This window comes from Periophthalmus magnuspinnatus, chromosome 18, assembly GCF_009829125.3.
Source record: "Periophthalmus magnuspinnatus isolate fPerMag1 chromosome 18, fPerMag1.2.pri, whole genome shotgun sequence".
In the NCBI taxonomy this organism is placed as follows: domain Eukaryota; kingdom Metazoa; phylum Chordata; class Actinopteri; order Gobiiformes; family Gobiidae; genus Periophthalmus; species Periophthalmus magnuspinnatus.
Genome location: NC_047143.1, coordinates 6,482,103 through 6,505,368, shown reverse-complemented (window position 1 = coordinate 6,505,368; position 23,266 = coordinate 6,482,103). Strand labels below are relative to the sequence as shown.

The following is a 23,266-nucleotide window of genomic DNA, read 5'->3' as shown; positions in this document are numbered from 1 at the left end:
GTACTGTACAATAGTGCATAGTACTATCTCATTCTCACCTGGGGAGCCGGGGAGACCAGGCTCTCCGTCCAAACCTCTGGGTCCTGGGAGTCCTTTCTCTGCAATCGTTAGGCCAGGCTCACCTTTGGCACCTGCACAGGTGAAAGCAGAGATGAGAGGTGCTTTCTAAATTTATATTATAAATCATGATCTGAGTGAATTTACCAGGGGCACCAGGAGCTCCGGGTCGCCCTGACACACCCTGCACGCCCTTCTCTCCAGAGGGACCCTGGGGTCCAAACCCTGGAGGTCCAGGGGGACCTCTGTCACCTGGGATACCGGGCAGACCAGGTTCACCAGGAGTCCCACGCTCTCCTTTAACCAGCAGTGAGCCCTAAAGAAACAAACCTGTATTAGATAAACTAGACACTTTTGTGGAGTATATTATATGCAGATGTGGGGTGAGTGCCCCTTACAGATGCTCCTTTAGGGCCAGGAAGTCCAGGTGCTCCATCTCGACCAGGTCGTCCGTCCAGACCGGGCAGACCAGGGGGTCCAGGGAAACCAGTGTCCCCCTTCTCTCCCCTCACCCCGGTCACACTGATCGCCTCCCCCGGCTCACCCTTCTCTCCAGGATATCCAGTGGGACCTGGGGGTCCTGAAGGGCCCTGGAGGGAGATATGGAGCTCATTTAGGACATAATGTTGGCTGTTAAATGACGAAAATTATAAATTTAAATATACTGACTGAACCCCCTGGACTCCCTGGGTTTCCAGGGTAACCTCTGTCTCCTTTGATACCTGGTCCACCGGGACCACCTGAGCAGAGAGAGGGTCAGTGGAAGTTAACACTTTGATTTGTGTTTACATTAAGGTCAGTGTGGCTCAGTTGGTACAGCACGCACATATGCTGACTTGAGGCCTTTACCTGGGAATCCGCGAGGTCCGGGGGGTCCTGGGAGCCCAGGTAAACTGGAGCCGCCTCCGTAGCAGTTGACACAGGTGTCTCCCTTCTCACCTGGAGCAGACAGGTGTGTCAGAGTGCATCCGTAGATATTACTGTATAACCTTTTTCAGCTCGCAAGCTACTTTTAGATTCAGCAAAGTCAGAAGATCTACCTATACATTATGTTACAAGTGATTTATTATTTAATTTTCTTTTTATTATAAGCCTACCTAACAGGGTTTTTATCATGGATGAAACAAAATTATGCAATATAACAGTTCGGAGCTACTAATAACCTAATAATATTTTATTAAAATGTAAACCTGCAACATAAAACTGGGAGTAGAAAATGTTTTAGTTATAAGAATTAACTTGTCTATTTAATACATCTGATTATTTTGAAAATGGTGGCCACAACTAAATATAAGTTTAAGCTTATCAGCACATCACTTGTACCTATTCTATTATCAGTTATTAGTGAGGCGATTTCCATGGTAATACTGAAAGGAGGGGCTGAAGACTTTCTCAAAGTCTTTGAGAAAGTCAATTTTCCTTCAGTGCATATCAACAATAAACTGCTGTGGAAGGACATAAACACTGTGAAAAGTGGATTATATGGCACAACCTGTCTCCTCCTTCCTGCTTCTCTATGTGACTCTCCTCACTCTCCTCTCTCATCTCTCCTTTGAGTGTGTATATTGCTCACACACAGTCTGTGGTTTTGCTGCTCTGCTGTCTGCCCGCTGCAGAGCACAGCTGAACAGATAGCGGAATGGTCCAGCTGCCTCATTAAAACTCACAGGAAAGTAACCAAAAGCACAACTGGCACTCGTGGTTACCCCGTACTAGTGTGAATCTCGGTGTGACTGGTCATTCAATGTCACTTTTACAATAAACTTCATATAAACTGATAGGGGCTTGGGATCGACCCCCACTGCCTCGGAGAGTGACCAGTCAATCGCAGTTGTCGGGTTAGGCACCAATGCTGTATAAGGTGAATATGTTCTGGCAGAGTCTCACCTTTCTGGCCTGTCTCTCCTGGGTAGCCCCTATCCCCTGGCAGACCAGGACGCCCAGGCTCCCCTGCGAGGCAGTTGCCAGTGGAGTAGCCTGGGGGTCCGGGAGCGCCGGGCTGTCCCGGAGCTCCAGTGGCACCAGGGCGTCCTGGTGGTCCTGGCAGGGAGATGCCCGGGACGCCTAATTCTCCTTTCTGCCCCCTTTCTCCAGGGAAGCCGGGCGGTCCAGGAATGCCTGGCTGTGTTGCAATTGCAGTTCCAGGGGGACCAGGGGGGCCAGACAAACCTGAGGGAGAAACACTCCTTAAAAACTCACTTTTACTAATACAAAGTCCTTGAAAAATGTTTCATGATTCCACTTTGGAATTCCAAAAAGTTAATTTACTGTAATGACTTCATCATAAGAATAAAATTGGATGGAAATTGGAAATTTTATTATGCTTAAATTATCGTTGGACTAACCTTGAGGTCCTCTGTCTCCTTTAAGTCCTGGAGATCCAGGGATACCTGGTTCACCTTTGGGGCCAACACGACCTCCAGTTTGCCCTCCAATCACCTGGACAAAACAGGACAAATTACAATAAATAGAGACAGAAAACACTAATAACACAACTAGAAAGCTAAGGAGAAACCCAGTGAAAGGTCTTTCAAACAAAACATAGAAAAAACTGTGAATGAAACTAAATTGCGTTTTGCTTATTTCCAAATAATCAAATCAAAGTTACTACTATCTCATCAAGTTATCTCCATCTAGTGGTCAAAACACTCTGTTACAATTAAGACTACTGTTTTGTCTTTGTAATGTCCTCAAACCTCTTAAAACTGATAGTTCTCATTATAGTGTATTTTACTCACCACTCCTGGAGGTCCTGGATATCCTCTGTCACCTTTAATACCCTGAAAAAACAGTAATATCAGTTTGTGAATAGTGTAGTTATCATTTATCATTTTATCATATCATATTTATATACAAAAAATCCTACTCTTTCTCCGTCTCGGCCTGGTGGACCTGGAAGACCTTGATCTCCTTTGATTCCCTGCAAACATAACAAAGGTTAAATCATTTACCACAGCCTGAGAAAAAATAAAATTATATTAAATTATATTATATTTGAAAAATGTAATGAAAAACATTTTTATTTTTTTAACATTACTCACGGGGAAGCCTGGAGGTCCAGGATCACCATCTTTTCCGGGTTTGCCCTAAAAATAAGAAATATATCTAAAATTACCACAGATTATAACTCTCATATCCCTCCTAATATGCTTGATGACAAGTTTATATTTTCTATGTAACACTAAATGTCCTCACTTCCTATCTAGTTTACAAGAGAGATAGATATGTGTTATGCCATACTCTGAAGATTAATAGTTTCCATGAGTCAGGTTTGTGGAGATGCAAGCCCGCTCACAGTAAGGGCAAATTTTTTTTTAAAAAGTCTTGCTTTTATTTTAGTCTGTGTTTTGGCAAAAAAGTTACATCTTTCTTTCTGTCTTTAAAATTCTACTAAAGTGCCACTTTAAAAATAATAATTTAGTTTAAATGTTGCACGCACTCTTTTGCCTGCCTCTCCAGGTTCTCCTTTCTCTCCCTTTGCTCCACCAGAAGGGCCCTGTAAAACAAAACGTACATTTAAAAACAGGTCATAGGTTATTTTAGATATTCTCTGCAATAAATGTTTTAAAGGAACTGTATGTAGCTTGCCTCTTACAGTTTAAAAAAAGGTATTACACTACAATTGAACCTGGGCTACCAATGCCACAACCTACAGATAGATGACACAAATGTTTCTCATTTTTAGTATATGGACAGGCCATGCCTCATGCGACTTGAGAAGCAAAACACCAGATTATAAGATACACAATTTGGCCATCATGTCCAGTGTTTTTGTAATTAAGAATTGTTATCAGTAAAAGAAAGCTACTTTTGAACGTGTTTAGCTCACATCTGGGGACACAGATAAGTTAGGTTTATGAAATTCAAAATAAAAATATTGAGTTCATTTAACTTCAAACTCATGATATTTGTATGCAACTAGATAGACTTACAGGGGCTCCGGGGTAGCCTGGATCACCAGGAGGGCCTGGAGGTCCTTGATCTCCCTAAAAAAAAAACAACAACAACAACAACAACAAATCAATGAAAATAGAAATAGGATTTATTTGTTTAACATATTAATTGAAATACTGAGATACCTTAGTTGTGCAATATTCATTTTAGAATAACCTAATTATGAGTTTTGCCTGAGATGTAGATTCATGATTAAAAAGTAAAAAAAATTTGATACATTTGATTCTTTTTAATTGTTGATTAATTTAAGGGCTGCAGTGCCATCTGGTGGCTGAGAGTATATATCACAGGCTTGTGAAATTTAACCTTCCAACAGTTCCCTCTGCTGGTGAAATTAAACACAGCAGTTATCCTAAAACATGCACATTTTTAAGACATAAAAGATGACATGACATTATTATTTGCAGTTGTATTAAAAATGTCAAATTATCTAAATATCTCATTTAAAATGTTCATGCACACACTAAATGAAGTGGTGCAATTCTGTAGTCACTATTTTATTTCATTGTTTTCTCTGTTCTTACTCTGTCGCTTTAACAGTGAACAACATTTCCATGGAAACAAGAGAAACGAGGCCACGTTTGTGGTAGCACAAGCCCACTTACGGTAAAGACACAAGTATTTCAGTGGAATTAAACACAACCAAAATGAAAATATGTGTTTTATTTTTGTACATTTTTTGGCTAAAAGTTACACTCTGTGGCTATTACACTTCTAACATGGGTGACGTATGCTTATGGGGTGGGGATTAGATAAGATCGTACTGTTTATTATAATTTGAATAGTGCCCAGGAGAGATCGCTAGATTATTCAAACATGCATGGATCTAAAATCTCTTCAGGCATGTGTTTTGTTACAACATGGCAGAACGCTCCAAAATGTTGATTTTGCATAATGGATCCTCTAAAAAAAAGCTTTGTTACCTTGTCTCCTCTGACGATCTCTGCGTCAGTTGGTCTCTTCTGCTCCCCCACCTGTCCAGGAGGCCCAGGAGGTCCAGGCAAACCGGGATCACCCTGAACCCAAACAAACAGCTTCTTAACATTCAAAAGTACAGTGCATAAGGCTGTAATAAGGAAGAAAAGGGGGTCCTATTTAGACTAGGGTTGTCAAAAGTACCTAAAATTGAAATTAGACACTCATTTGAGCAAGTATCAAAACTAAAAAACTCACATTTAGAATGATCTTGAGCTGTATCAGAGCAAGTATAAGACCGATATACTAGAATATGCCCATGGACCACTATGGAACCTATCTGGATGACTGACGGATTACACAGATACAAGACTACGTAAAAGTACTACGATTTAATGTTGAAAATCACATTCGATTGTCTAAGAAAAGAGAGTTTTTCATTATTGTCTTGATATCGGAATTGGTTTTGATCCTTAGTATTGAAATCAAGTTAGAAATTTTAGTGTTGTGACAACACTAACATAGGCTAGTCTTACCTTTTCACCTTTAGGTCCTTGGAAGTTGAGTCCCATGTTTCCCTATAGAAGAAATGTATTACTGACCACATGTAACTGAATGATACAACACATTACAATTTTACTAACACCACTTATTTATTTGTGACTTTCATTTCATATTTAAAACAGTAGACACAGGATAAAGCTGGTTGTTATAGTGATGTCGTCCGCAGATTCTTGTAATTAGATTTTCAAGTTGAGGAATATGTAAAAACATTTTGTGTAGGGCCTGTACCTGATTTACTCACATATATTTGACCAAAATTGTCTTACCCCAGTACAGGTATTATATATAAGCAGCTCTTGAGGTCAATTAAGTCAACTGTGTGCTGTCTGCATCAAATTATAAAGTGTTTTATTGTCTAATAATCAGGAAGTGAACAGCAGCATGCTAGTAGGTGTTACCTTTACCCTCATGCAAAACTTTGCTTTGGTCTCTGAAAGTTGTGAAAAACCTTTTATAAACTCATCACAGTGAATAATTAGTATGTTCGGAATGCATAAAGTAAGTGAGGAAAACTGCACTGTTTAAAATGAAGTAAGCCGCACCAGCTAAATTTGAAAAGAAAATCAATTTTGTACATATATAAGCCGCACCTGAATATAAGCCACAGGTTTTCGTATTGTAACATGAGATATTTAAACAGAAAGACGGTGCATCGACACGCTTTTTTAAAAACTGTGCCTGAAAATTGGCACCAACACGACATCAACACGGGATGAACACATCTGCAGGTTTAGAAAATAAAACTGCACCAAAATCTGCTTTTATTTCCTCTGAAAACTTTTGTCGTCTTTTTACATTGACCAAGTTGGATTCATTGATGTTGAGCTTATGTGCAGTGGCTCTATTTCAGGGGTCGGCAACCCGCGGCTCCGGAGCCGCATGCGCCTCTTGCGCATCAGCCTTATACTGCGGTTCTGCGTGGCTTGGGAAAATAAATTTTAAGTATTTAATTGAAGTGTATTTTATTTGTGTTAGCTCTTTTTTATTGTAGTTTAAATTGGAAGATTATTATGATCTTAAAATAAAATTATATTTTCTTATTTTTCGTTGCTCAAAATAAGCATCACACTCGCGGAACAATGTTCAAAACAAACACCGCTCACGTCTCACAGACACAGACACAGTCCTGCGTAAAGAGCCCTGATTTCTAGACGCTGTGCGCACAGGGGTCAGGAGCAACTTTCACACTAATGACACACTAATAAGCTCGTCCGTAGATGTACCATGAAAATCCTGCTGCTCGCCACAGAAATCTATTTGATGTAGTAGCAAGTATATTATCTGCTCTTGTCTCCGCGATGACGTATCACGTATAACACATCAGACACGACGCACAAAAGTAGAGCCACAAGCGAGTGAAAATGAGCCAAAAGTCTTTGGAGAGCTTTTAACAAAGGGGAAAAGGACATCTGAGGAGCCAGAAGAGGAGACTACGATCTCCAAGAAAACGAAAGATAAATTTAACAGACAATGCCTACTTAAAATCTGGGTTTGTCGCTACAGGTGACTCTCACGCACAGTCCACTCTGTGTAATATGCGGGAAAAGCAAATGAGGCAATGAAACCTTCAAAACTGCTTTGGCACATGGAGAATAAGCACCTGGGATTAAACGATACGCCTTTAGAGTTTTGGGGTTTTTTTTTTAAGAAACTGCGGAGCAGAGTAGACATAATCACATAATCAGCGCAGGGCTCCCTCTGATGCAGCGGTTTGGTGAGCTGTATTTTTTTATGCGCTTAAGTTATTTTTGCCATATTTATCTGCCACATGTAGAAGGCTTGTCCGTGAAAATAAAACCTACATTATTCCGTTGCATTATTATTATTATACACAGTGTTATCTTCATTTTAGATGTCAAAAAGTATTTGCGGCTCCCAGTGTTTTATTTTACGTAGAAAGTCTCAAATGGCTCTTTGCGTGTTACAGGTTGCCGACCCCTGCTCTATTTCCTTCTTTATCTTAAAAACTGCATCATATCCATTTCATGATGCGCAAAATGATCGTTCAAAATCAAAACTAGTGAATTCTTCAGAGCAGAATCTTTCCCCACGTCTGTCTCACTTTTACGTTTACAGCTAGAGAGCACCCCCCAGGGGCCGTTATCCAGTAAAATTCCATAAATAAGCCGCACTGCTGTATAGGCGGCAGGGTTCAAAGCGTGGAAAAAAAGTAGCGGCTTATAGTCCGAAATTTACGGTACTTCTATTTTTTCACATTTTAAGACAGTGATAATAGGGCAGAGCTCCTTTAATTAACATAATTATGAATAAATATAAATCAATATGTACTCACTTTAGGCCCTTGGGCACCAGGAGGACCAGGAAGACCCTAAAACATAGAAACGGTCAGTTAAAAATATTACAAATACAGTAAATATAAAAATTTAAAGATAACTTGTGTAAAGGCAAAATAGTTATGTTATTTACGTTGTATCCTCTTGGTCCCTGTGGGCCACTGGGACCTGGCAGACCGGGAGCTCCAGGATTTCCCTAAAAACGTAAAAGCAGGATTAGTAGGCATGTCATAATAACACATTTTGAAGTGAAGTGCGATATACTGCTGAAGAAAATATAGATGATAAAAGATAACAGTGAAACTACAGTACTGACACAATAACCCTACTGGATTATCTTATTGAAAATATTCTAATATTCTAAATATTCTAATATTATAAATAAATATATATATATATATATATATATATATATATATATATATATAAACTACAATAATAAATAAATAAATAAAAAGCAAAATGGGACATTTTTTGTTAGTTTGCATCTATAATGAGTCGTACTTAAAGTTATTTTAAGTTATTTATTCAACTCTGAAATTTTATCATGCTACAAAACAAAGAATTCGACACTAGAAAAGAAAAAGGACCCATGGCAAATATTGACCACCAAAAATGATTATTACACCTAACATGTATTGAAGGATAAGTCGATACAGTAATTATCATGACAGGACTAAGGATTACATCATAGAGGTTACACACACTCAAACACACACCACCTCATAACTGGGATAAAAGTGGGACTAAAGTTGAACTAAACCTGAACCAGACAATCTATGAATTTCAGAATGATTAAATATTTGTACTGTTTCCATAGCAATTAACAATTAAAAGAAAAGATACTGAAAATTGTGACAGTAAACAAGGAACTGCAAGCAATTGATATCAGGACTTGAACCAGAACTAAATAACTTTCAGCTCCTAAAAAAGTGTAATGACCCAACACGGACAGTTTGTTGAGTCATTACAGTGTAACCAACTGAAACACTATTGGCTAATGCTAACTAGCTTATGACTGTAATTTTATGTGTGAGAGACTTGTTTAACACATCAACTCGCTTGTATTAATTCCAGCTAAATCAGTTCTTTATGGTCAGATTGTGTTAAAATAAAGCTTAGATTAAAGTCTCACATGTGTAACAGAGCTTCAGATAGAGCAGTGCCTCCAGTTAGCATCACAACCCCAGAGAATGCTGATGACATTGGCTGCAAAGTATCAACATTTGTGTGATATTTGTGTTACTTACAGGAAGTCCAGGTAAACCAGGCAGCCCCACACCTCCCTTATCTCCGAAGCGATTGGTTGAGATCACATCACCTGGGTCTCCCTATACATAAACACACAAAAATGTTCTATAGTTATTGTATTATTCCTTTTATCAATATTATTTTACACTGTCACTAAGGCTGCAACGATTAATGGACTAATCATGACTAGTAGTAATCATATTTTGATAAATGTAATTGTTAACTGGGCTATCCAGACCCTAAAACACAACAAGAAATTATTTTTTGACATTTTGATTTAATAATGCTACTGTCTTTGGCTATATCTATCTGTAAATATTCTCAATTTAGAAGCCTTCAGTCACCACATTTCAACCTCTATCTGGTTTTTGCAGTTTGTTTTGAAATTTACAATATAAATAATTGTTTGACTAGTCGACTAACTGAAAAAATAATCACTGACTATTTGACTACTAAAATAACTGTAAATAAATATCACTTATTTCTTTCTTACTCACTTTCTTTCAAAATTGCCAAGAATCTATTGACTCATTTTTTTCAGTTTACAATGTTAATATCAAGAATCATATTTCTGCTTATCAACTGAACAACAACTACCTCAAATAAACAGAAAATAGTAAATGCAATGAATACATATGTACTGTATTTTATACCCCTAAAAGTAATACACTATGAGCTTTAAGTCATTTTATAATGCTGTTATCTCCCAAAAAACATCCCAGGAGTTGTGTTTTATTTCATGAACACATTTAAGTAATCCTTTATTATTAGTCTGTCTACATCTCCAAAGCTCAAAATGCTCTGTTCCACCTTGTGATGTCATGAATTGATAGTTTTCAAATTAACACTTAACTTTTAGCCTTTGTACAGTAGAGATTGACCATTCCAAGGTTGAAATGATCCAAATGCTTCTAGTGAAGGTGTATGGAGTTTAAAAACACAGTGGGGTTGTATTACACATGACATCATAAGTTGGAGTGTTGGAGTGAAAAACCCAGCCTAAATATGCAGGGTTTGTGTGTGTGAATGAAACAAAATACAACTCCAGGTCTGTTTTTGATGAGGAAACAACATTATAAAATAGAACAGAAAATAGTGTAACATGGGCCCTTTAACCATTAGTTTATTTAACGCACTATCACTCACCTTAGATCCAGGTAAACCAGGAGGTCCCTTAAAAGAAAAGACAAAAATGAAAGATTTTTAGGAAGATCCAAAGAATGTGGAAAAACAACAACATGACTATCACAAGTGTACCTGAAGACCAGGAGCTCCGGGAATACCTCCAGATCCTGGGTAACCCCTCTCACCCTGAAAAAAGGAAAACAGATTCAAATGTGAAGTTAATGGGTCCCAATTTTGGTCAATTTTCGGATAGGGATTGTTAGAGATTGGGTCCACAGACTTGCCATATTAACCTTGCCATTTTAGCTGGCAACAATCACACCTTTAGAGTTGAATAATGGAACTGCTTTCTGAGGTTAATTGGAAAAAAAAAATTATACTTTTGTTAATTTATACTGACAGTGAAGACGCTGAACTTTGTACCAGTTTTTGTTTCATGAGGATAGGCCCCGTAATTACAGAGATATTAACCACAAATAAGATGCATTTAAAAAACAGTTAACAAGTAAATACAACAATAGAATACTGACCTGTCTGTTATGGAATAACAGAATAACTAATAAGAGAGAATTAGCTTGGGTCAAATTGTACGCGATACTGATATAGTATTTTAATTTAACCCGATAACCAGCTCAATCTAAATCCATAGGTATTATTCAATGTTGTGATGTCACATGAACACAACCTATTAAATGTTTATTTTTGTGGGCGCACCTTTGTTCCGTTGCAGCCGGGCACTCCCCTTGGTCCCGGTGGTCCATCTTGTCCTGGCAAACCCTGAACAAAAGCAAAAATCGTAAAATACGTAAAATACTGTGCAAGATTTGACCATAGACTGCATAACTGAACTATTTGGTTAAGAGTGGTGGATTTTAGGGCTGAATTGTAAAAAATTATAATCTTACTGGAAGTCCTGGAGTGCCTGGGAAACCTGGCAAACCGGCAGGCCCCTGTGAGAAGAGGAAACAATAGTTACATTCTGAACATCATGTAGAATCAAACAAATCAACAAAGATTAGGGACAATAGGGACATCTGGTGGCTGTAGGAGATATTACAACTGGGGTACAAAAGACAATTTTTTACTGGGATACAGGCTACAGTAAAATTACACCAAGTTTAGTAGTTTAAAATGAGAGATGACTACAGTGAGGGAGAAATAAATGTGAGTAAGTAAGTAAAAATGTATTAGGAAAGCAAGTTTACTATTTCAACTATAGATATATAATAGATAATACAGGAAGACTAAGACTAAGAGCTGAATGAAAGAATTGAACTTACTCGGATTCCCTTTGGCCCAGAAAGCCCTTGAGGACCATCACTGCCCTGAAAAAGACAATACAAGTTTAAAAAGGCATTTATTAATATTCATATTGAGAGCAGAAGCCCTTCATGAAGAAAAATACAACAAGGCAGTTTACGTCGCCCGGACTGGCGTTACCGGGGCCCCACCCTGGAGCCAGGCCTGGGGTGGGTGCTCGGCAGCGAGCGCCTGGTGGCCGGGCCTTTCCCCACGGGGCCCGGTCGGGCCCAGCCCGAAGAAACGACGTGGGGCCGTCCTCCCGTGGACCCACCACCTGCGGGAGGAGCCATGAGGGGCGGGTGCGGAGAGATCCGGGTAGCAGTCGAAGGCGGGGACCTCGACGACCGGATCTCCGGACATGGAGACTAGCTCTGGGGACATGGAATGTCACCTCGCTGGGGGGGAAGGAGCCTGAGCTTGTGCGGGAGGTTGAACGTTACCGGCTAGATATAGTCGGCCTCACCTCCACGCACAGCTTGGGCTCTGGAACCCATCTTCTTGAGAGGGGTTGGACTCTCCATTTCTCTGGCGTTGCCCGCGGGGAGCGGCGGCGAGCTGGTGTGGGCTTGCTCATTGCCCCACAGCTCAGCCACTGCGTGTTGGGGTTCACTCTCCGGTGAACGAGAGGGTCGCGTCCCTGCGCCTTCGGGTCGGGGACAGGTCTCTCACTGTTGTGTCGGCCTACGGGCCAAACAGCAGTGCAGAGTACCCGGCCTTCTTGGAGTCCCTGGGAGGGGTACTAGACAGTGCACCAACCGGGGACTCCGTTGTTCTCCTGGGGGACTTCAACGCCCATGTGGGTAACGACAGTGACACTTGGAGGGGCGTGATTGGGAGGAACGGCCTCCCCGATCTGAACCCGAGCGGTGTTTTGTTATTGGACTTCTGTGCTAGTCACAGCTTGTCCATAACAAACACCATGTTCGAGCACAAGGGTGTCCATCGGTGCACGTGGCACCAGGACACTCTAGGTCGGAGGTCGATGATCGACTTTGTTGTCGTGTCATCTGACCTCCGACCGCGTGTCTTGGACACTCGGGTGAAGAGAGGGGCTGAGCTGTCAACTGATCACCACCTGGTGGTGAGTTGGATCCGCTGGCGGAGGAGGAAGCCGGACAGACCTGGCAGGCCCAAGCGTATTGTGAGGGTCTGCTGGGAACGTCTGGCGGAGCCCTCTGTCAGGGGGGTCTTCAACTCCCGCCTCCGGGAGAGCTTCTCCCTGATCCCGGGGGAGGTTGGAGACATGGACTCCGAGTGGGCCATGTTCTCCACCTCTATTGTTGATGCGGCTGCTCGTAGCTGTGGTCGTAAGGTCTGTGGTGCTTGTCGCGGCGGCAATCCCCGAACCCGGTGGTGGACACCGGAAGTAAGGGATGCCGTCAAGCTGAAGAAGGAGTCCTATCGAGCCTTGTTGGCTCGTGGGACTCCTGAGGCAGCTGATGAGTACCGGCAGGCCAAGCGTGCCGCGGCTCGGGCAGTCACAGAGGCAAAAACTCGGGGTTGGGAGGAGTTCGGGGAGGCCATGGAGGAGGACTATCGGACGGCCTCAAAGAGATTCTGGCAAACCGTCCGACGCCTCAGGAGGGGAAAGCAGTGCTTCACCAACACTGTTTACAGTGCGGGTGGAGAGCTGCTGACCTCGACTGGGGATGTTGTCGGGCGATGGAAGGAATACTTTGAGGATCTCCTCAATCCCACTGTCACGTCTTCCGAGGAGGAAGCAGAAACTGGGGACCCAGAGGCGGACTCGTCCATCACCCTGGCTGAAGTCACTGAGGTGGTTGGCAAGCTCCTCGGTGGCAAGGCTCCGGGGGTGGATGAGATCCGTCCTGAGTACCTCAAGTCTCTGGATGTTGTGGGACTGTCTTGGCTGACACGTCTCTGCAACATTGCGTGGCGGTCGGGGACAGTACCTGTGGAATGGCAGACCGGGGTGGTGGTCCCTCTGTATAAAAAGGGGGACCGGAGGGTGTGTTCCAATTACAGGGGAATCACACTCCTCAGCCTTCCCGGTAAGGTCTATTCCAGGGTGCTGGAGAGGAGAATCCGACCGATAGTCGAACCTCGGATTCAGGAAGAGCAGTGTGGTTTTCGTCCTGGTCGTGGAACACTGGACCAGCTCTATACTCTCCATCGGGTCCTCGAGGGCTCATGGGAGTATGCCCAACCAGTCCACATGTGTTTTGTGGATCTGGAGAAGGCATTCGACCGTGTCCCTCGTGGTGTCCTTTGGGGGGTGCTCTGGGAGTATGGGGTCCGGGGCTCTTTGCTAAGGGCTGTCCGGTCCCTGTATGACCGGAGCAGGAGCTGTGTTCGCATTGCCGGCAGTAAGTCAGACCTGTTCCCAGTGCATGTTGGACTCCGCCAGGGCTGCCCTTTGTCACCGGTTCTGTTCATTATATTTATGGACAGAATTTCTAGGCGCAGTCAGGGGCCGGAGGGGGCCTGGTTTGGGAACCACAGGATTTCATCTCTGCTGTTTGCAGATGATGTTGTCCTGATGGCTTCTTCGAGCCAGGACCTGCAGCAGGCACTGGGGCGGTTTGCAGCCGAGTGTGAAGCGGCTGGGATGAGAATCAGCTCCTCCAAATCCGAGGCCATGGTTCTCGACCGGAAAAAGGTGGTTTGCTCTCTCCGGGTGGGTGGTGAGTCTCTGCCCCAAGTGGAGGAGTTCAAGTATTTCGGGGTCTTGTTCACGAGTGAAGGAAGGATGGAGCGGGAGATTGACAGGCGGATCGGTGCAGCGTCTGCAGTGATGCGGTCGCTGTATCGGTCCGTTGTGGTAAAGAAGGAGCTGAGCCGGAAGGCGAAGCTCTCGATTTACCGGTCAATCTACGTTCCTACCCTCACCTATGGTCATGAGCTTTGGGTAATGACCGAAAGGACAAGATCGCGGATACAAGCGGCTGAAATGGGCTTCCTCCGCAGAGTGGCCGGGCGCACCCTTAGGGATAGGGTGAGGAGCTCGGTCACACGGGAGGAGCTCGGAGTAGAGCCGCTGCTCCTACACGTTGAGAGGAACCAGCTGAGGTGGCTCGGGCATCTGCTCAGGATGCCTCCTGGACGCCTCCCTAGGGAGGTGTTCTGGGCATGTCCCACCGGGAGGAGGCCCCGGGGAAGACCCAGGACACGCTGGAGGGACTATGTCTCTCGGCTGGCCTGGGAACGCCTTGGGGTCCCACCGGAGGAGCTGGAGGACGTGTCCGGGGTGAGGGAAGTCTGGGAGTCCCTGCTTAGACTGCTGCCCCCGCGACCCGGCCCCGGATAAGCGGAAGAAAATGGATGGATGGATGGATATTGAGAGCAAACAAGTCATTTTGTGCTCACTGGTATATAGACCATAAAGGCAAGGAAAGGCAAAGCAAGTTTATCTGTATAGCACAATTCGTACACAAAGTAATTCAAAGTGCTTTACAGAATAAGAAAGACATTAAAATCGCATAAATCAAAACATAAATAATCACAAATAGTCATCATAAAAATAACATTAAAACTGAAGAGTGCAGAATAAAAGCCTTTCAGTCATATGCACAGCTAAACAGAAATGTTTTGAGCCTGGATTTAAACATTGTCAAAGTAGAGGCCTGTCTCACATATTCAGGAAGATTGTTCCAGGTTTTAGTTGCATAAAAACTGATTCCCCATGTTTCATATGGCACTAACATTTCGTAAATATGACTTGTTCATGTTTCATTTACAGATTTTTTTGTGAGTTTTATACAACTGAAATTAAAGGCGCATTCACACTTGCATACACACCACATCAAAATTAAAACAAAACTGGGACTAAATCCTGACTATACCTGGACTAGACAAGAACTAAATCTGGAACTAAACCTAGACCAGAACTAAATCAGGACTAAAGCCAGAACTAAACTTGGACTAGATCAATTAGACCAAAACTAGACAGGGACTAAACCCAGACCTAAACTGGGACTAGACTAGAACTAAACTGAGACTAAACATGGAACAAAACCTGGATTAGAACAGAATTAAACTGGGATTAAACCTGGAACAAAACCTGGACTAGACCAGAACTGAACCTGGATTAGACCAGAATTAAACCTGGAGTAAACCAGAACCTGACCAAGTACAGATTAGAATTTAACTGGGTTCAAACCAGAGCCTAACCAAGTGTGAAATCTTATGTATATATAAGAAATATAAAACTTTGTCAATCAGTTACATGTGATAGATAGACCTTTATAGAAAGACCTGTTATTGTTCAAAATGCAATTTGTATCAATGTCGGCAACTTTTGTATAGTAGTTTTTGTGGCTTTCTGATCCCCCTTACCTTTGGCAGTTTTCCAGCTATTGCATTTATTATTATAGTGAATATGTAAATAAATACAATTTTAATCTCTACCTTCTCTCCTCTGGGTCCGATGGGTCCCTCTGGTCCTGGGAAACCTGGGACTCCTGGCTGCCCAGTCAGACCTGGGAAGCCTCTCTCACCCTGAAAACAATAATCACAAATTTGTAAAATATATTTTTTTATATAAAAGCAAATACATACACTACCAGTCAAAGGTTTGGACACACCGTCTTATCTTATTTTTTTTCTTTGTTTACTACTTTATACATTTTAGATACATACAAAATATATGAAGCAAGATGTATGGAATATTTTATATTCAAATCCTCAATGTATCCACGCTTTGCTTTGTTGATAGCACTGCAAACTCCTGTCCATCTCTCAATGAGCTTCATGATATCTCCTGAAATAGTTTTCACTTCACAGCTATGCCTTGTCAGGGTCAAAAAATTCCAAAAGTACAAAAAGCAAAGAGTGGCTCTTTTTATTTTTTATCCTAAACAAAATTTTTATCATTTGGAGTTTATTTTTTGTTCACTACATTCCATATGTGTCCATTCATAGTTTTGATGATTTCAATAAGAATCTACAATGTAAATAATCATGGAGATAAAGAAGAAAAATAAATGAAAAAGTGTTTGAACTTCTGACTGGTAGTGTATTGTTCTCAATCTTAATTTCATGAACATAAATGAGAAGTCTGAATTCTGCTTCAAACCTTTTACTGACAGAGGATTGTCTGTGGACCTCTTGATTAAAAAAGACCTAAGCTGATCATTGACAATTTAAAATAACTGGATCTCAATATAATTAAAGTTAAATTAATTACACAGCCCTACAAATCATTCTCCATAAAATAAACTAAAGACAGACAGACATTATCCATAAGAGTATATAGCCAAAGATTGTACTCAAGTAAGATAATTACTTAATAATAATTACTCAAGTAGACGTGCAAAGTAGTGGTACAAGAAATTACTCAAGTAAAAGTAAAAAAGTATTTGGGAAAATTACTACTTAAGTAAGAGTAACTTAAAGAGTAACTGTCATGACGTAACATTTATAATTTGAAGTTAATGTAATTTTAAATAATTACAAATTTAATTATGCACAAAATCTGTTTTTTAAAGAACAGACACAAAAATGAGACAAACTAACTCATATCTGAAGGAGCGGTGCAAGAAACACAAATGTTCAAATCATTTCATATTGTCAACATAAATCTTAAGTCACTTATAGACTTACTCACAGTGGGAAAAGTAACCAAAACTTTTACTCAAGTAAGAGTACTGTTGCTTCAATAAAAATATTACTCAAGTAGGGGTAAAAGTATTCTGTTAGAAAATTACTTTGAAAAGTACAATTTCTTTAAAAAAATGACTCAAGTAAATGTAACTGAGTGCTTCCACCTCTAAAAGCCTGTTACACAATCTGTACTACCAGCCACACTTCACTTTTCTGTATTCATATTTGGTTGTTGCTACTTCCAGAAGTGGGGAGTACTCAATTACAATACAGTACAACAATTCTCACGTTTATGTGGTAAACTTTCAAATTTTCCTTTTCTTGCGATGACAAACTTTAAAAAGTCATATCACTGAGTTTTTGCAAAAACCAAGGGGGCATTTTAAAATCATTTCAATCGGTTTGCGTGTACCTTGGCTCCTTTCACTCCGGTGCAGTCACATTTGCTTCCCACACATCCATTACAAGCCTGTAAGACAAGAAACAAAAAACATTAATTAAATAATTTACTATTCAAGTGATGACAACAATGGTAAGCAGTGGTGGAACATAAAAGTAGTAAAGTACTGTAAAATTTTTAGGTATCTGCACTTTTTTTTTAACATAAAATATAAAGTTTAAAATGTTTTCTTTTGCTTCACTACATTTGAGAGCAAATATATCTACTACATTTTTGAACTGGATTGAAAAGTAAATGTATTTTTATTACTGGTTGAGACCAGCTGAAATGCCTGAGGGGTTTATTTTTTAACATGCTCATAATTTGAAGAAACAACAATATACAAATAAAAACAGCTAGAAAAAAATCTATTTAATTGTTTCTGTTGAACAAAAATTAAGCACAAATCTTTCTCAAACTAAACACAATTTAAGCCTTATAAGACCTCAAAATGTTCAGGAAATACTTAAGTATATTTTTAAAAGGGTACTTTAATACTTTTACTTAAGTAGCTTGTTTAATGTGACACTTATACTTTTTTCTGTACTAAATAAGTATCTGTACTTTTACTTAAGTAACAAAATTGAGTACTTCTTTCACCACTGACGGTAAGTAACAGACATTTCTTACATGTGAGAAATTGAGTTTATATTATTTGAACATTTAAAATAAGCATACTATGTGAAAAAAACACTGAAGAGCTGTAACTTAAACTTGTTATCAATATTAAAGACACGTGTCCACAACCTCAAACAGTCAGACTCAGACTCAAACTCAACTATATATCAAGTATCAGCTTTATTTTTTACGATTATTCTATATGTTGGCTGTAAACCCCTCACCACACACTTTATACACTTTTCTCACACAGGCATTAACATTTTCTCACATTTCTCTCTCGTTTAAACTCTCTCAAAGTTCAAACCTTCGTAGGCGCCTTTGTCGGTGCAGAACGTTTCGACATTGTGGGTTTTGTCGGGGAGAAAACAAATTGCAAACATACAGCACTTCAGAGTCACACTTGCGGTCCAACATTTATGTAAATTTGTCTGAACACATTCTGTACTGTACAGGAGACACGGCACGGAGGAGACTGATGGACAATGGTCTACAGTCCAACAGCCAATCAGGACGCAGAACACAATGCACGTTCATACTCTGTAAAAAAGCATGAAAAATTGCACAAAAGGGACAACTGTAATTTAACACTTTTTAAATCTCAATATTCATCTAAAACGACTTAAAAAAGAAACCAATCCTAACTTTTGCATTAGAAAACTGCGGTGTCCAGTGGGAGCTGTCAGCGGGCTCCTCCAATAACACAGAGCCCTGCACAGAGTCAAACATTACACTGAGATTTGTACAGATTTATACATAATTCCAAGTAAATAAATCTAAATTAGTTGTTAGTTAATAGTCTTGACTTGAGGGGTTGTGAGACGTTTCGCTTAATTTTTTGTCTCGATATGAAAAATATTGGGTTTTTCCAAAAATATACTTTTCCTATTCCAAGTACAAAGCTGCCAGTGGTGGAAAAAGTACTCAGTTTTGTTATTTAAGTAAAAGTACAGATACAAAGGTAAAAAGTTAAAAGTATCACATGAATGGACCCGTTTATACATGTACTTTCAGAGTAAAAGTATTTCACACAAGTGTTTTTCATTTGTTAAAGTGTTAGTGAATCGGAAATTGTAATTTAGTTTTCTGTGCAGCCACTAGAGTGTGCCCAAACGTAAGTAAAAGAAAGGCTGAAATGTGACTTCTTTGATGGCTTTCTCTGACAGTGAAAGATCATTGACTGTAGCTAATGTCAAACAAGGTATGGGAGCTTAAGTACAAAAAATGCCATGGAGAGGAGATACAGTTCCTACTTCTCCAGTTAAAAGTGAATAGTGTTATTATTGGAGTATTTTAGAGGGAGGTAAAGGGAGTGCCAAGCTGCTGATTAACTTTTCCCAGGATTGTTTGACTCTGTAATGCTAGACAATTTTCTACCACGCATGCTAAGCAACCAGTGGATGGAAAAAGGGAGTAGCATGCTAGCCAAAAAAGGCACAAGCCAGCAACAACACAAATTTTATATTAAAACTAGAATAAAAACCATAAAATATGATTAAATACTTGAATGTTAAAACAGTTATTTTTATATGATTTCAGATTATAAAAAGAATGAAAAACAGCATTGTATATAAAAGTTTTAAATAGTCTTTTAGTAAGTTAGCTAGCCTTTGATAAACCACACAGCCTGGAACATTAGCTACGCATGCCAAAGGTAAGTTACATCATCATATTATAGCAACTAAATGAATAATAATAACTAAATGTACAGCTCAAAATGATTCAAAACATGGAATAGTTATTTGCTCACCTAAAAAACTAAAAATATTCAACAATATACGCACCAATTGAAGAAAGTGAGATGCTTAAGAGAAGTGCTAGTAGTGACTTGCTAATTGTTGCTAACTATCATTTGTGCCTGTGCTGTCATCTGGTGGGCAAAGCACATATTACATTTTCCAATCATTGTCCAACCATTTTTCATTGTGTAAATAAGATCACTAGTTTATAAAATATGCCATATATTTTCTCACACAGATTCTCTGTTAAACCAGGCTACAATGGACAATGTAAAACAAAGTCCTATGATTTAATGTTGCAAACTACACTCTATTGTCTCTAAAGAAAGAGTGGTTTTAACTGTCGATGTAGTATTGAAATTGGTATTGCATAGCGAGTCTACTATTCCTTAGTGTCAAGATTGAAATTTTAGTATGTGACAAAAGTATTCCCTACAGAAGACTATGATATGATATAATAAACAATGATAGTGAAACTAGGTTACTTAAAGACAGACACAAAACCTTCTAATCTAAATGTACAGTATTTTTTAAAAACACGTAAAAAATAATAGCCAAATGAAACAACATGCAGACAACAAATACAGAGCCTAAATTGTTTGTCCTTGCTACAATATCTTAAAGGATAACTTGATATAGTAATTGTTGTGACAGGCCTATAATTGGGGATGAATGTAAACGATGCACAACCACTGTCTGATTTTGCTCATATAAATAGAAACAGGTGTATACTAGATTGCATTTGGCACATTCCTCTGTGTGAGGAGGAAGTATATAGACAGTTATAAACCAGGTGTTAGCCATAGACAGACAAATCCACTTCAACACATTTTCAATGGCACTTTGTGCTACAGAGAATACTGATTCTGTTACCACGATGATAATAAAAAACACAATTTATTTAGGCAATAGAATTTTATTTTCAACATTAAATCATAGTACTTTCTTTTATATATATGGTCTTATATCTGTTTACTTTGTGGTCTTATATCTGTGTAAACCCTTAGTCGTCCAGGCATGTTCCATAGTGGTCCATGTGCGTGTCACCTACTAATCTATGTGTCTTATACTTGTTCTGATACAGTTCAAGATCATTCTAAAGCTATTCAGAAATTTAGGTCATTCATTTAGGTCCTGTGAATCTTTTTAAGTATACTTGCTCAAATGAGTATCTATGACCGTACAGTAAGAACTTTATATAGGTTCACTAATAAATATTTCTTCAAATGAGAAAGCAATTGCACTTAAAGGGGCACTATGTAACATTTCTGTAATTCCTCTTTGTCCAAAGAGGCCTGCACATGGCTAGGCTAATACACATGGCTAGGCATGTGTTTTTATAAGTGGTGGATCTGCACATTATTCTGGTCTGCTTCAACTCAATGCAGCCCTCTCTCCCACACAATCTATCTATATCTATATCTATCTGTCTTTCTCTTTCTATTTATCTACCTATCACCATCTTCACTATAAATTTGTTGTCTGCCAAAGTGAAAAGTTGTAATAACTAGTAAAATTAAGGTAAATAGAAATAGCAAAAGATTAAGGATACTTAGAAGAATTAAGAATGCATTTGTTTTATAAAGCACTTTTCCAGACGGTCAAAGTTCCCCCCCCCCCCCCCCCCCCCCCCCCCCCCCCCCCCCCCCCCCCCCCACACACACACTCACATTCATACTATTGTTATTACAGTATACAGTAGTTGTAATGCACTTTGGCCTATGCAGGGTTAAAGTTAGTGCACTGTGTAATAGGGTAGTCAAAAGTATTGAAACTCAGATACTAATCAATACAAAAACTACTATCAAAACTAGATACTCATTTGAGCAAATATCAATACAAAAAAAGTCACATTCACAGAACAGAAATGAACCTTTCCTGAATAGCTTTAATGTTCAAGAGCTGTAAAACCACATAGACTAGTATACGCTCATGGACCATTATGGAACCTACCTGGACGACTGAGGGATTACACAGAAATAAGGTTGCACGGTAATATGAAAGAAAGTGCTACGATTTAATGTTGAAAATTACATTCTACTGTCTAAATAGTGTTTTTGTATTATTATTGTGGCATCAGAATCCTTATTATCGAGTGTAATCCTTTGTATCGAAATCGAGTTTGACATTTTATTATCATGACAACACTACTAACTAATTTTCTCCACTAACTCCACAGATGAACGATGTCGGGTTAGCGCGGAGCTAGCAGTGCCTCTCGCCTCTCTCCACTGCACCGGCTGGGCATATAATCCACTTAAGAGAGGTCAATGAGCTGCAGAAATGTGCCTCTGGTAGTTCTGGTCTGAGCTCCTCTGGCTCTGCTGTGGTTCTCCTCACCTACGGCCCACTTTTCCACCAGACAGCCACAAAATCAGGTCTGAGGGGTGAGAGGGGAGGTATATGACATGCCCTAACTGATCCCAAGCTAACTCACTGTAGGTGTAATAGTGTTGTTACGATTCTAAAATTTCAATCTTCAGTTCGATACTAAGGAATAGACTTGATGAATACGAATACAATGGTAATAATAAAAAAAAAACACACACTTTCTTTAGACAATAGAATGTTATTTTCAGAAATGTATAAAATAAGGTGAAAATATGAGTGAATTTGTGTTAGCTAAACTTTGAGCAGGAGGAGGGAGTGGCGGCGGAAGCATGAGTGGTAGGATTAAAAGTGCAGTCTGGAATTCCCCACTCATCAAAAACCAATCATTACTGTAGAACTAACACTGCGTTACATTCATATAACAACAAATAAGACACATTAATGCTTCTAAATCCATAAATACAGCTGGGGAGTGTAGAGGGAAATACATTGGGCCTTTTGACAATACAAAAACAAGTTAAAAAGCACCTTGATTTGACCACAACAAAAACTAATCTGAAGTAATTAAAAAGATTAGGACTAGAAACAGCATGTTCACACGCAGGAATACACAGGTAACACTAAATATCTAATTTTCATAGTGTTTCTTAGACTTAATGAACAACTTTGTGATTAGGTTGGTAGAATTTAATAACACAACTAAATAAAACACCTAAATGTAAGCTACTGGATCCTGATTTTTACATTAATGACCAGCAGAGGTCATTAACTCAAAACTCAACATCCTGGTTCAGAGGAGTGGAGCAGTTTGAATTGACTAAAGTTAAAATGTCAAACAACTGTTGTAAACGTAGATTCTAGGTTCATTTGATAATTGTAAGTTTTATGTGGAAATCAGTTTTGTATATAGTGTTATCCACTGACTGTGCATAAATCTCATTAGTCATACATAACAATGACTTATGGCAAAATGTCTTTTAAGTATGGAGCAAACATTCCAAAAATGCAATAACAAAATATGCATATTTCTATTTTACCACCAATTAAAGGTACAATATGTAACTTTGGAGGTGGCACGTCACCTACTTGATTCAATAGAAATAGACAATTACAAC

The 23,266-nt window shown here is 39.7% G+C and overlaps 1 protein-coding gene across 1 annotated transcript in view; it reads right to left on the bottom strand.

Moving 5' to 3' along the window:
• The window catches only part of col4a5 (collagen, type IV, alpha 5 (Alport syndrome)), a 62,495-nt gene that overhangs the window by 21,466 nt on the left and 17,763 nt on the right, over positions 1–23,266 (bottom strand). The window contains exons 2-25 of the mRNA XM_055228851.1: positions 17,437–17,493; positions 15,831–15,920; positions 11,441–11,485; positions 11,066–11,110; positions 10,875–10,937; positions 10,293–10,346; positions 10,182–10,208; positions 9,035–9,115; positions 7,918–7,980; positions 7,784–7,819; positions 5,463–5,504; positions 4,935–5,027; positions 3,990–4,043; positions 3,497–3,553; positions 3,099–3,143; positions 2,924–2,977; positions 2,796–2,837; positions 2,403–2,496; positions 1,945–2,226; positions 907–996; positions 727–797; positions 456–647; positions 205–373; positions 39–131 (exon numbers count right to left, since the gene is read on the bottom strand). Coding sequence (XP_055084826.1) covers positions 39–131; positions 205–373; positions 456–647; positions 727–797; positions 907–996; positions 1,945–2,226; positions 2,403–2,496; positions 2,796–2,837; positions 2,924–2,977; positions 3,099–3,143; positions 3,497–3,553; positions 3,990–4,043; positions 4,935–5,027; positions 5,463–5,504; positions 7,784–7,819; positions 7,918–7,980; positions 9,035–9,115; positions 10,182–10,208; positions 10,293–10,346; positions 10,875–10,937; positions 11,066–11,110; positions 11,441–11,485; positions 15,831–15,920; positions 17,437–17,493 — 1,939 coding nt within the window. The remainder of the gene's footprint in view (positions 1–38; positions 132–204; positions 374–455; positions 648–726; positions 798–906; positions 997–1,944; positions 2,227–2,402; positions 2,497–2,795; positions 2,838–2,923; positions 2,978–3,098; positions 3,144–3,496; positions 3,554–3,989; positions 4,044–4,934; positions 5,028–5,462; positions 5,505–7,783; positions 7,820–7,917; positions 7,981–9,034; positions 9,116–10,181; positions 10,209–10,292; positions 10,347–10,874; positions 10,938–11,065; positions 11,111–11,440; positions 11,486–15,830; positions 15,921–17,436; positions 17,494–23,266) is intronic.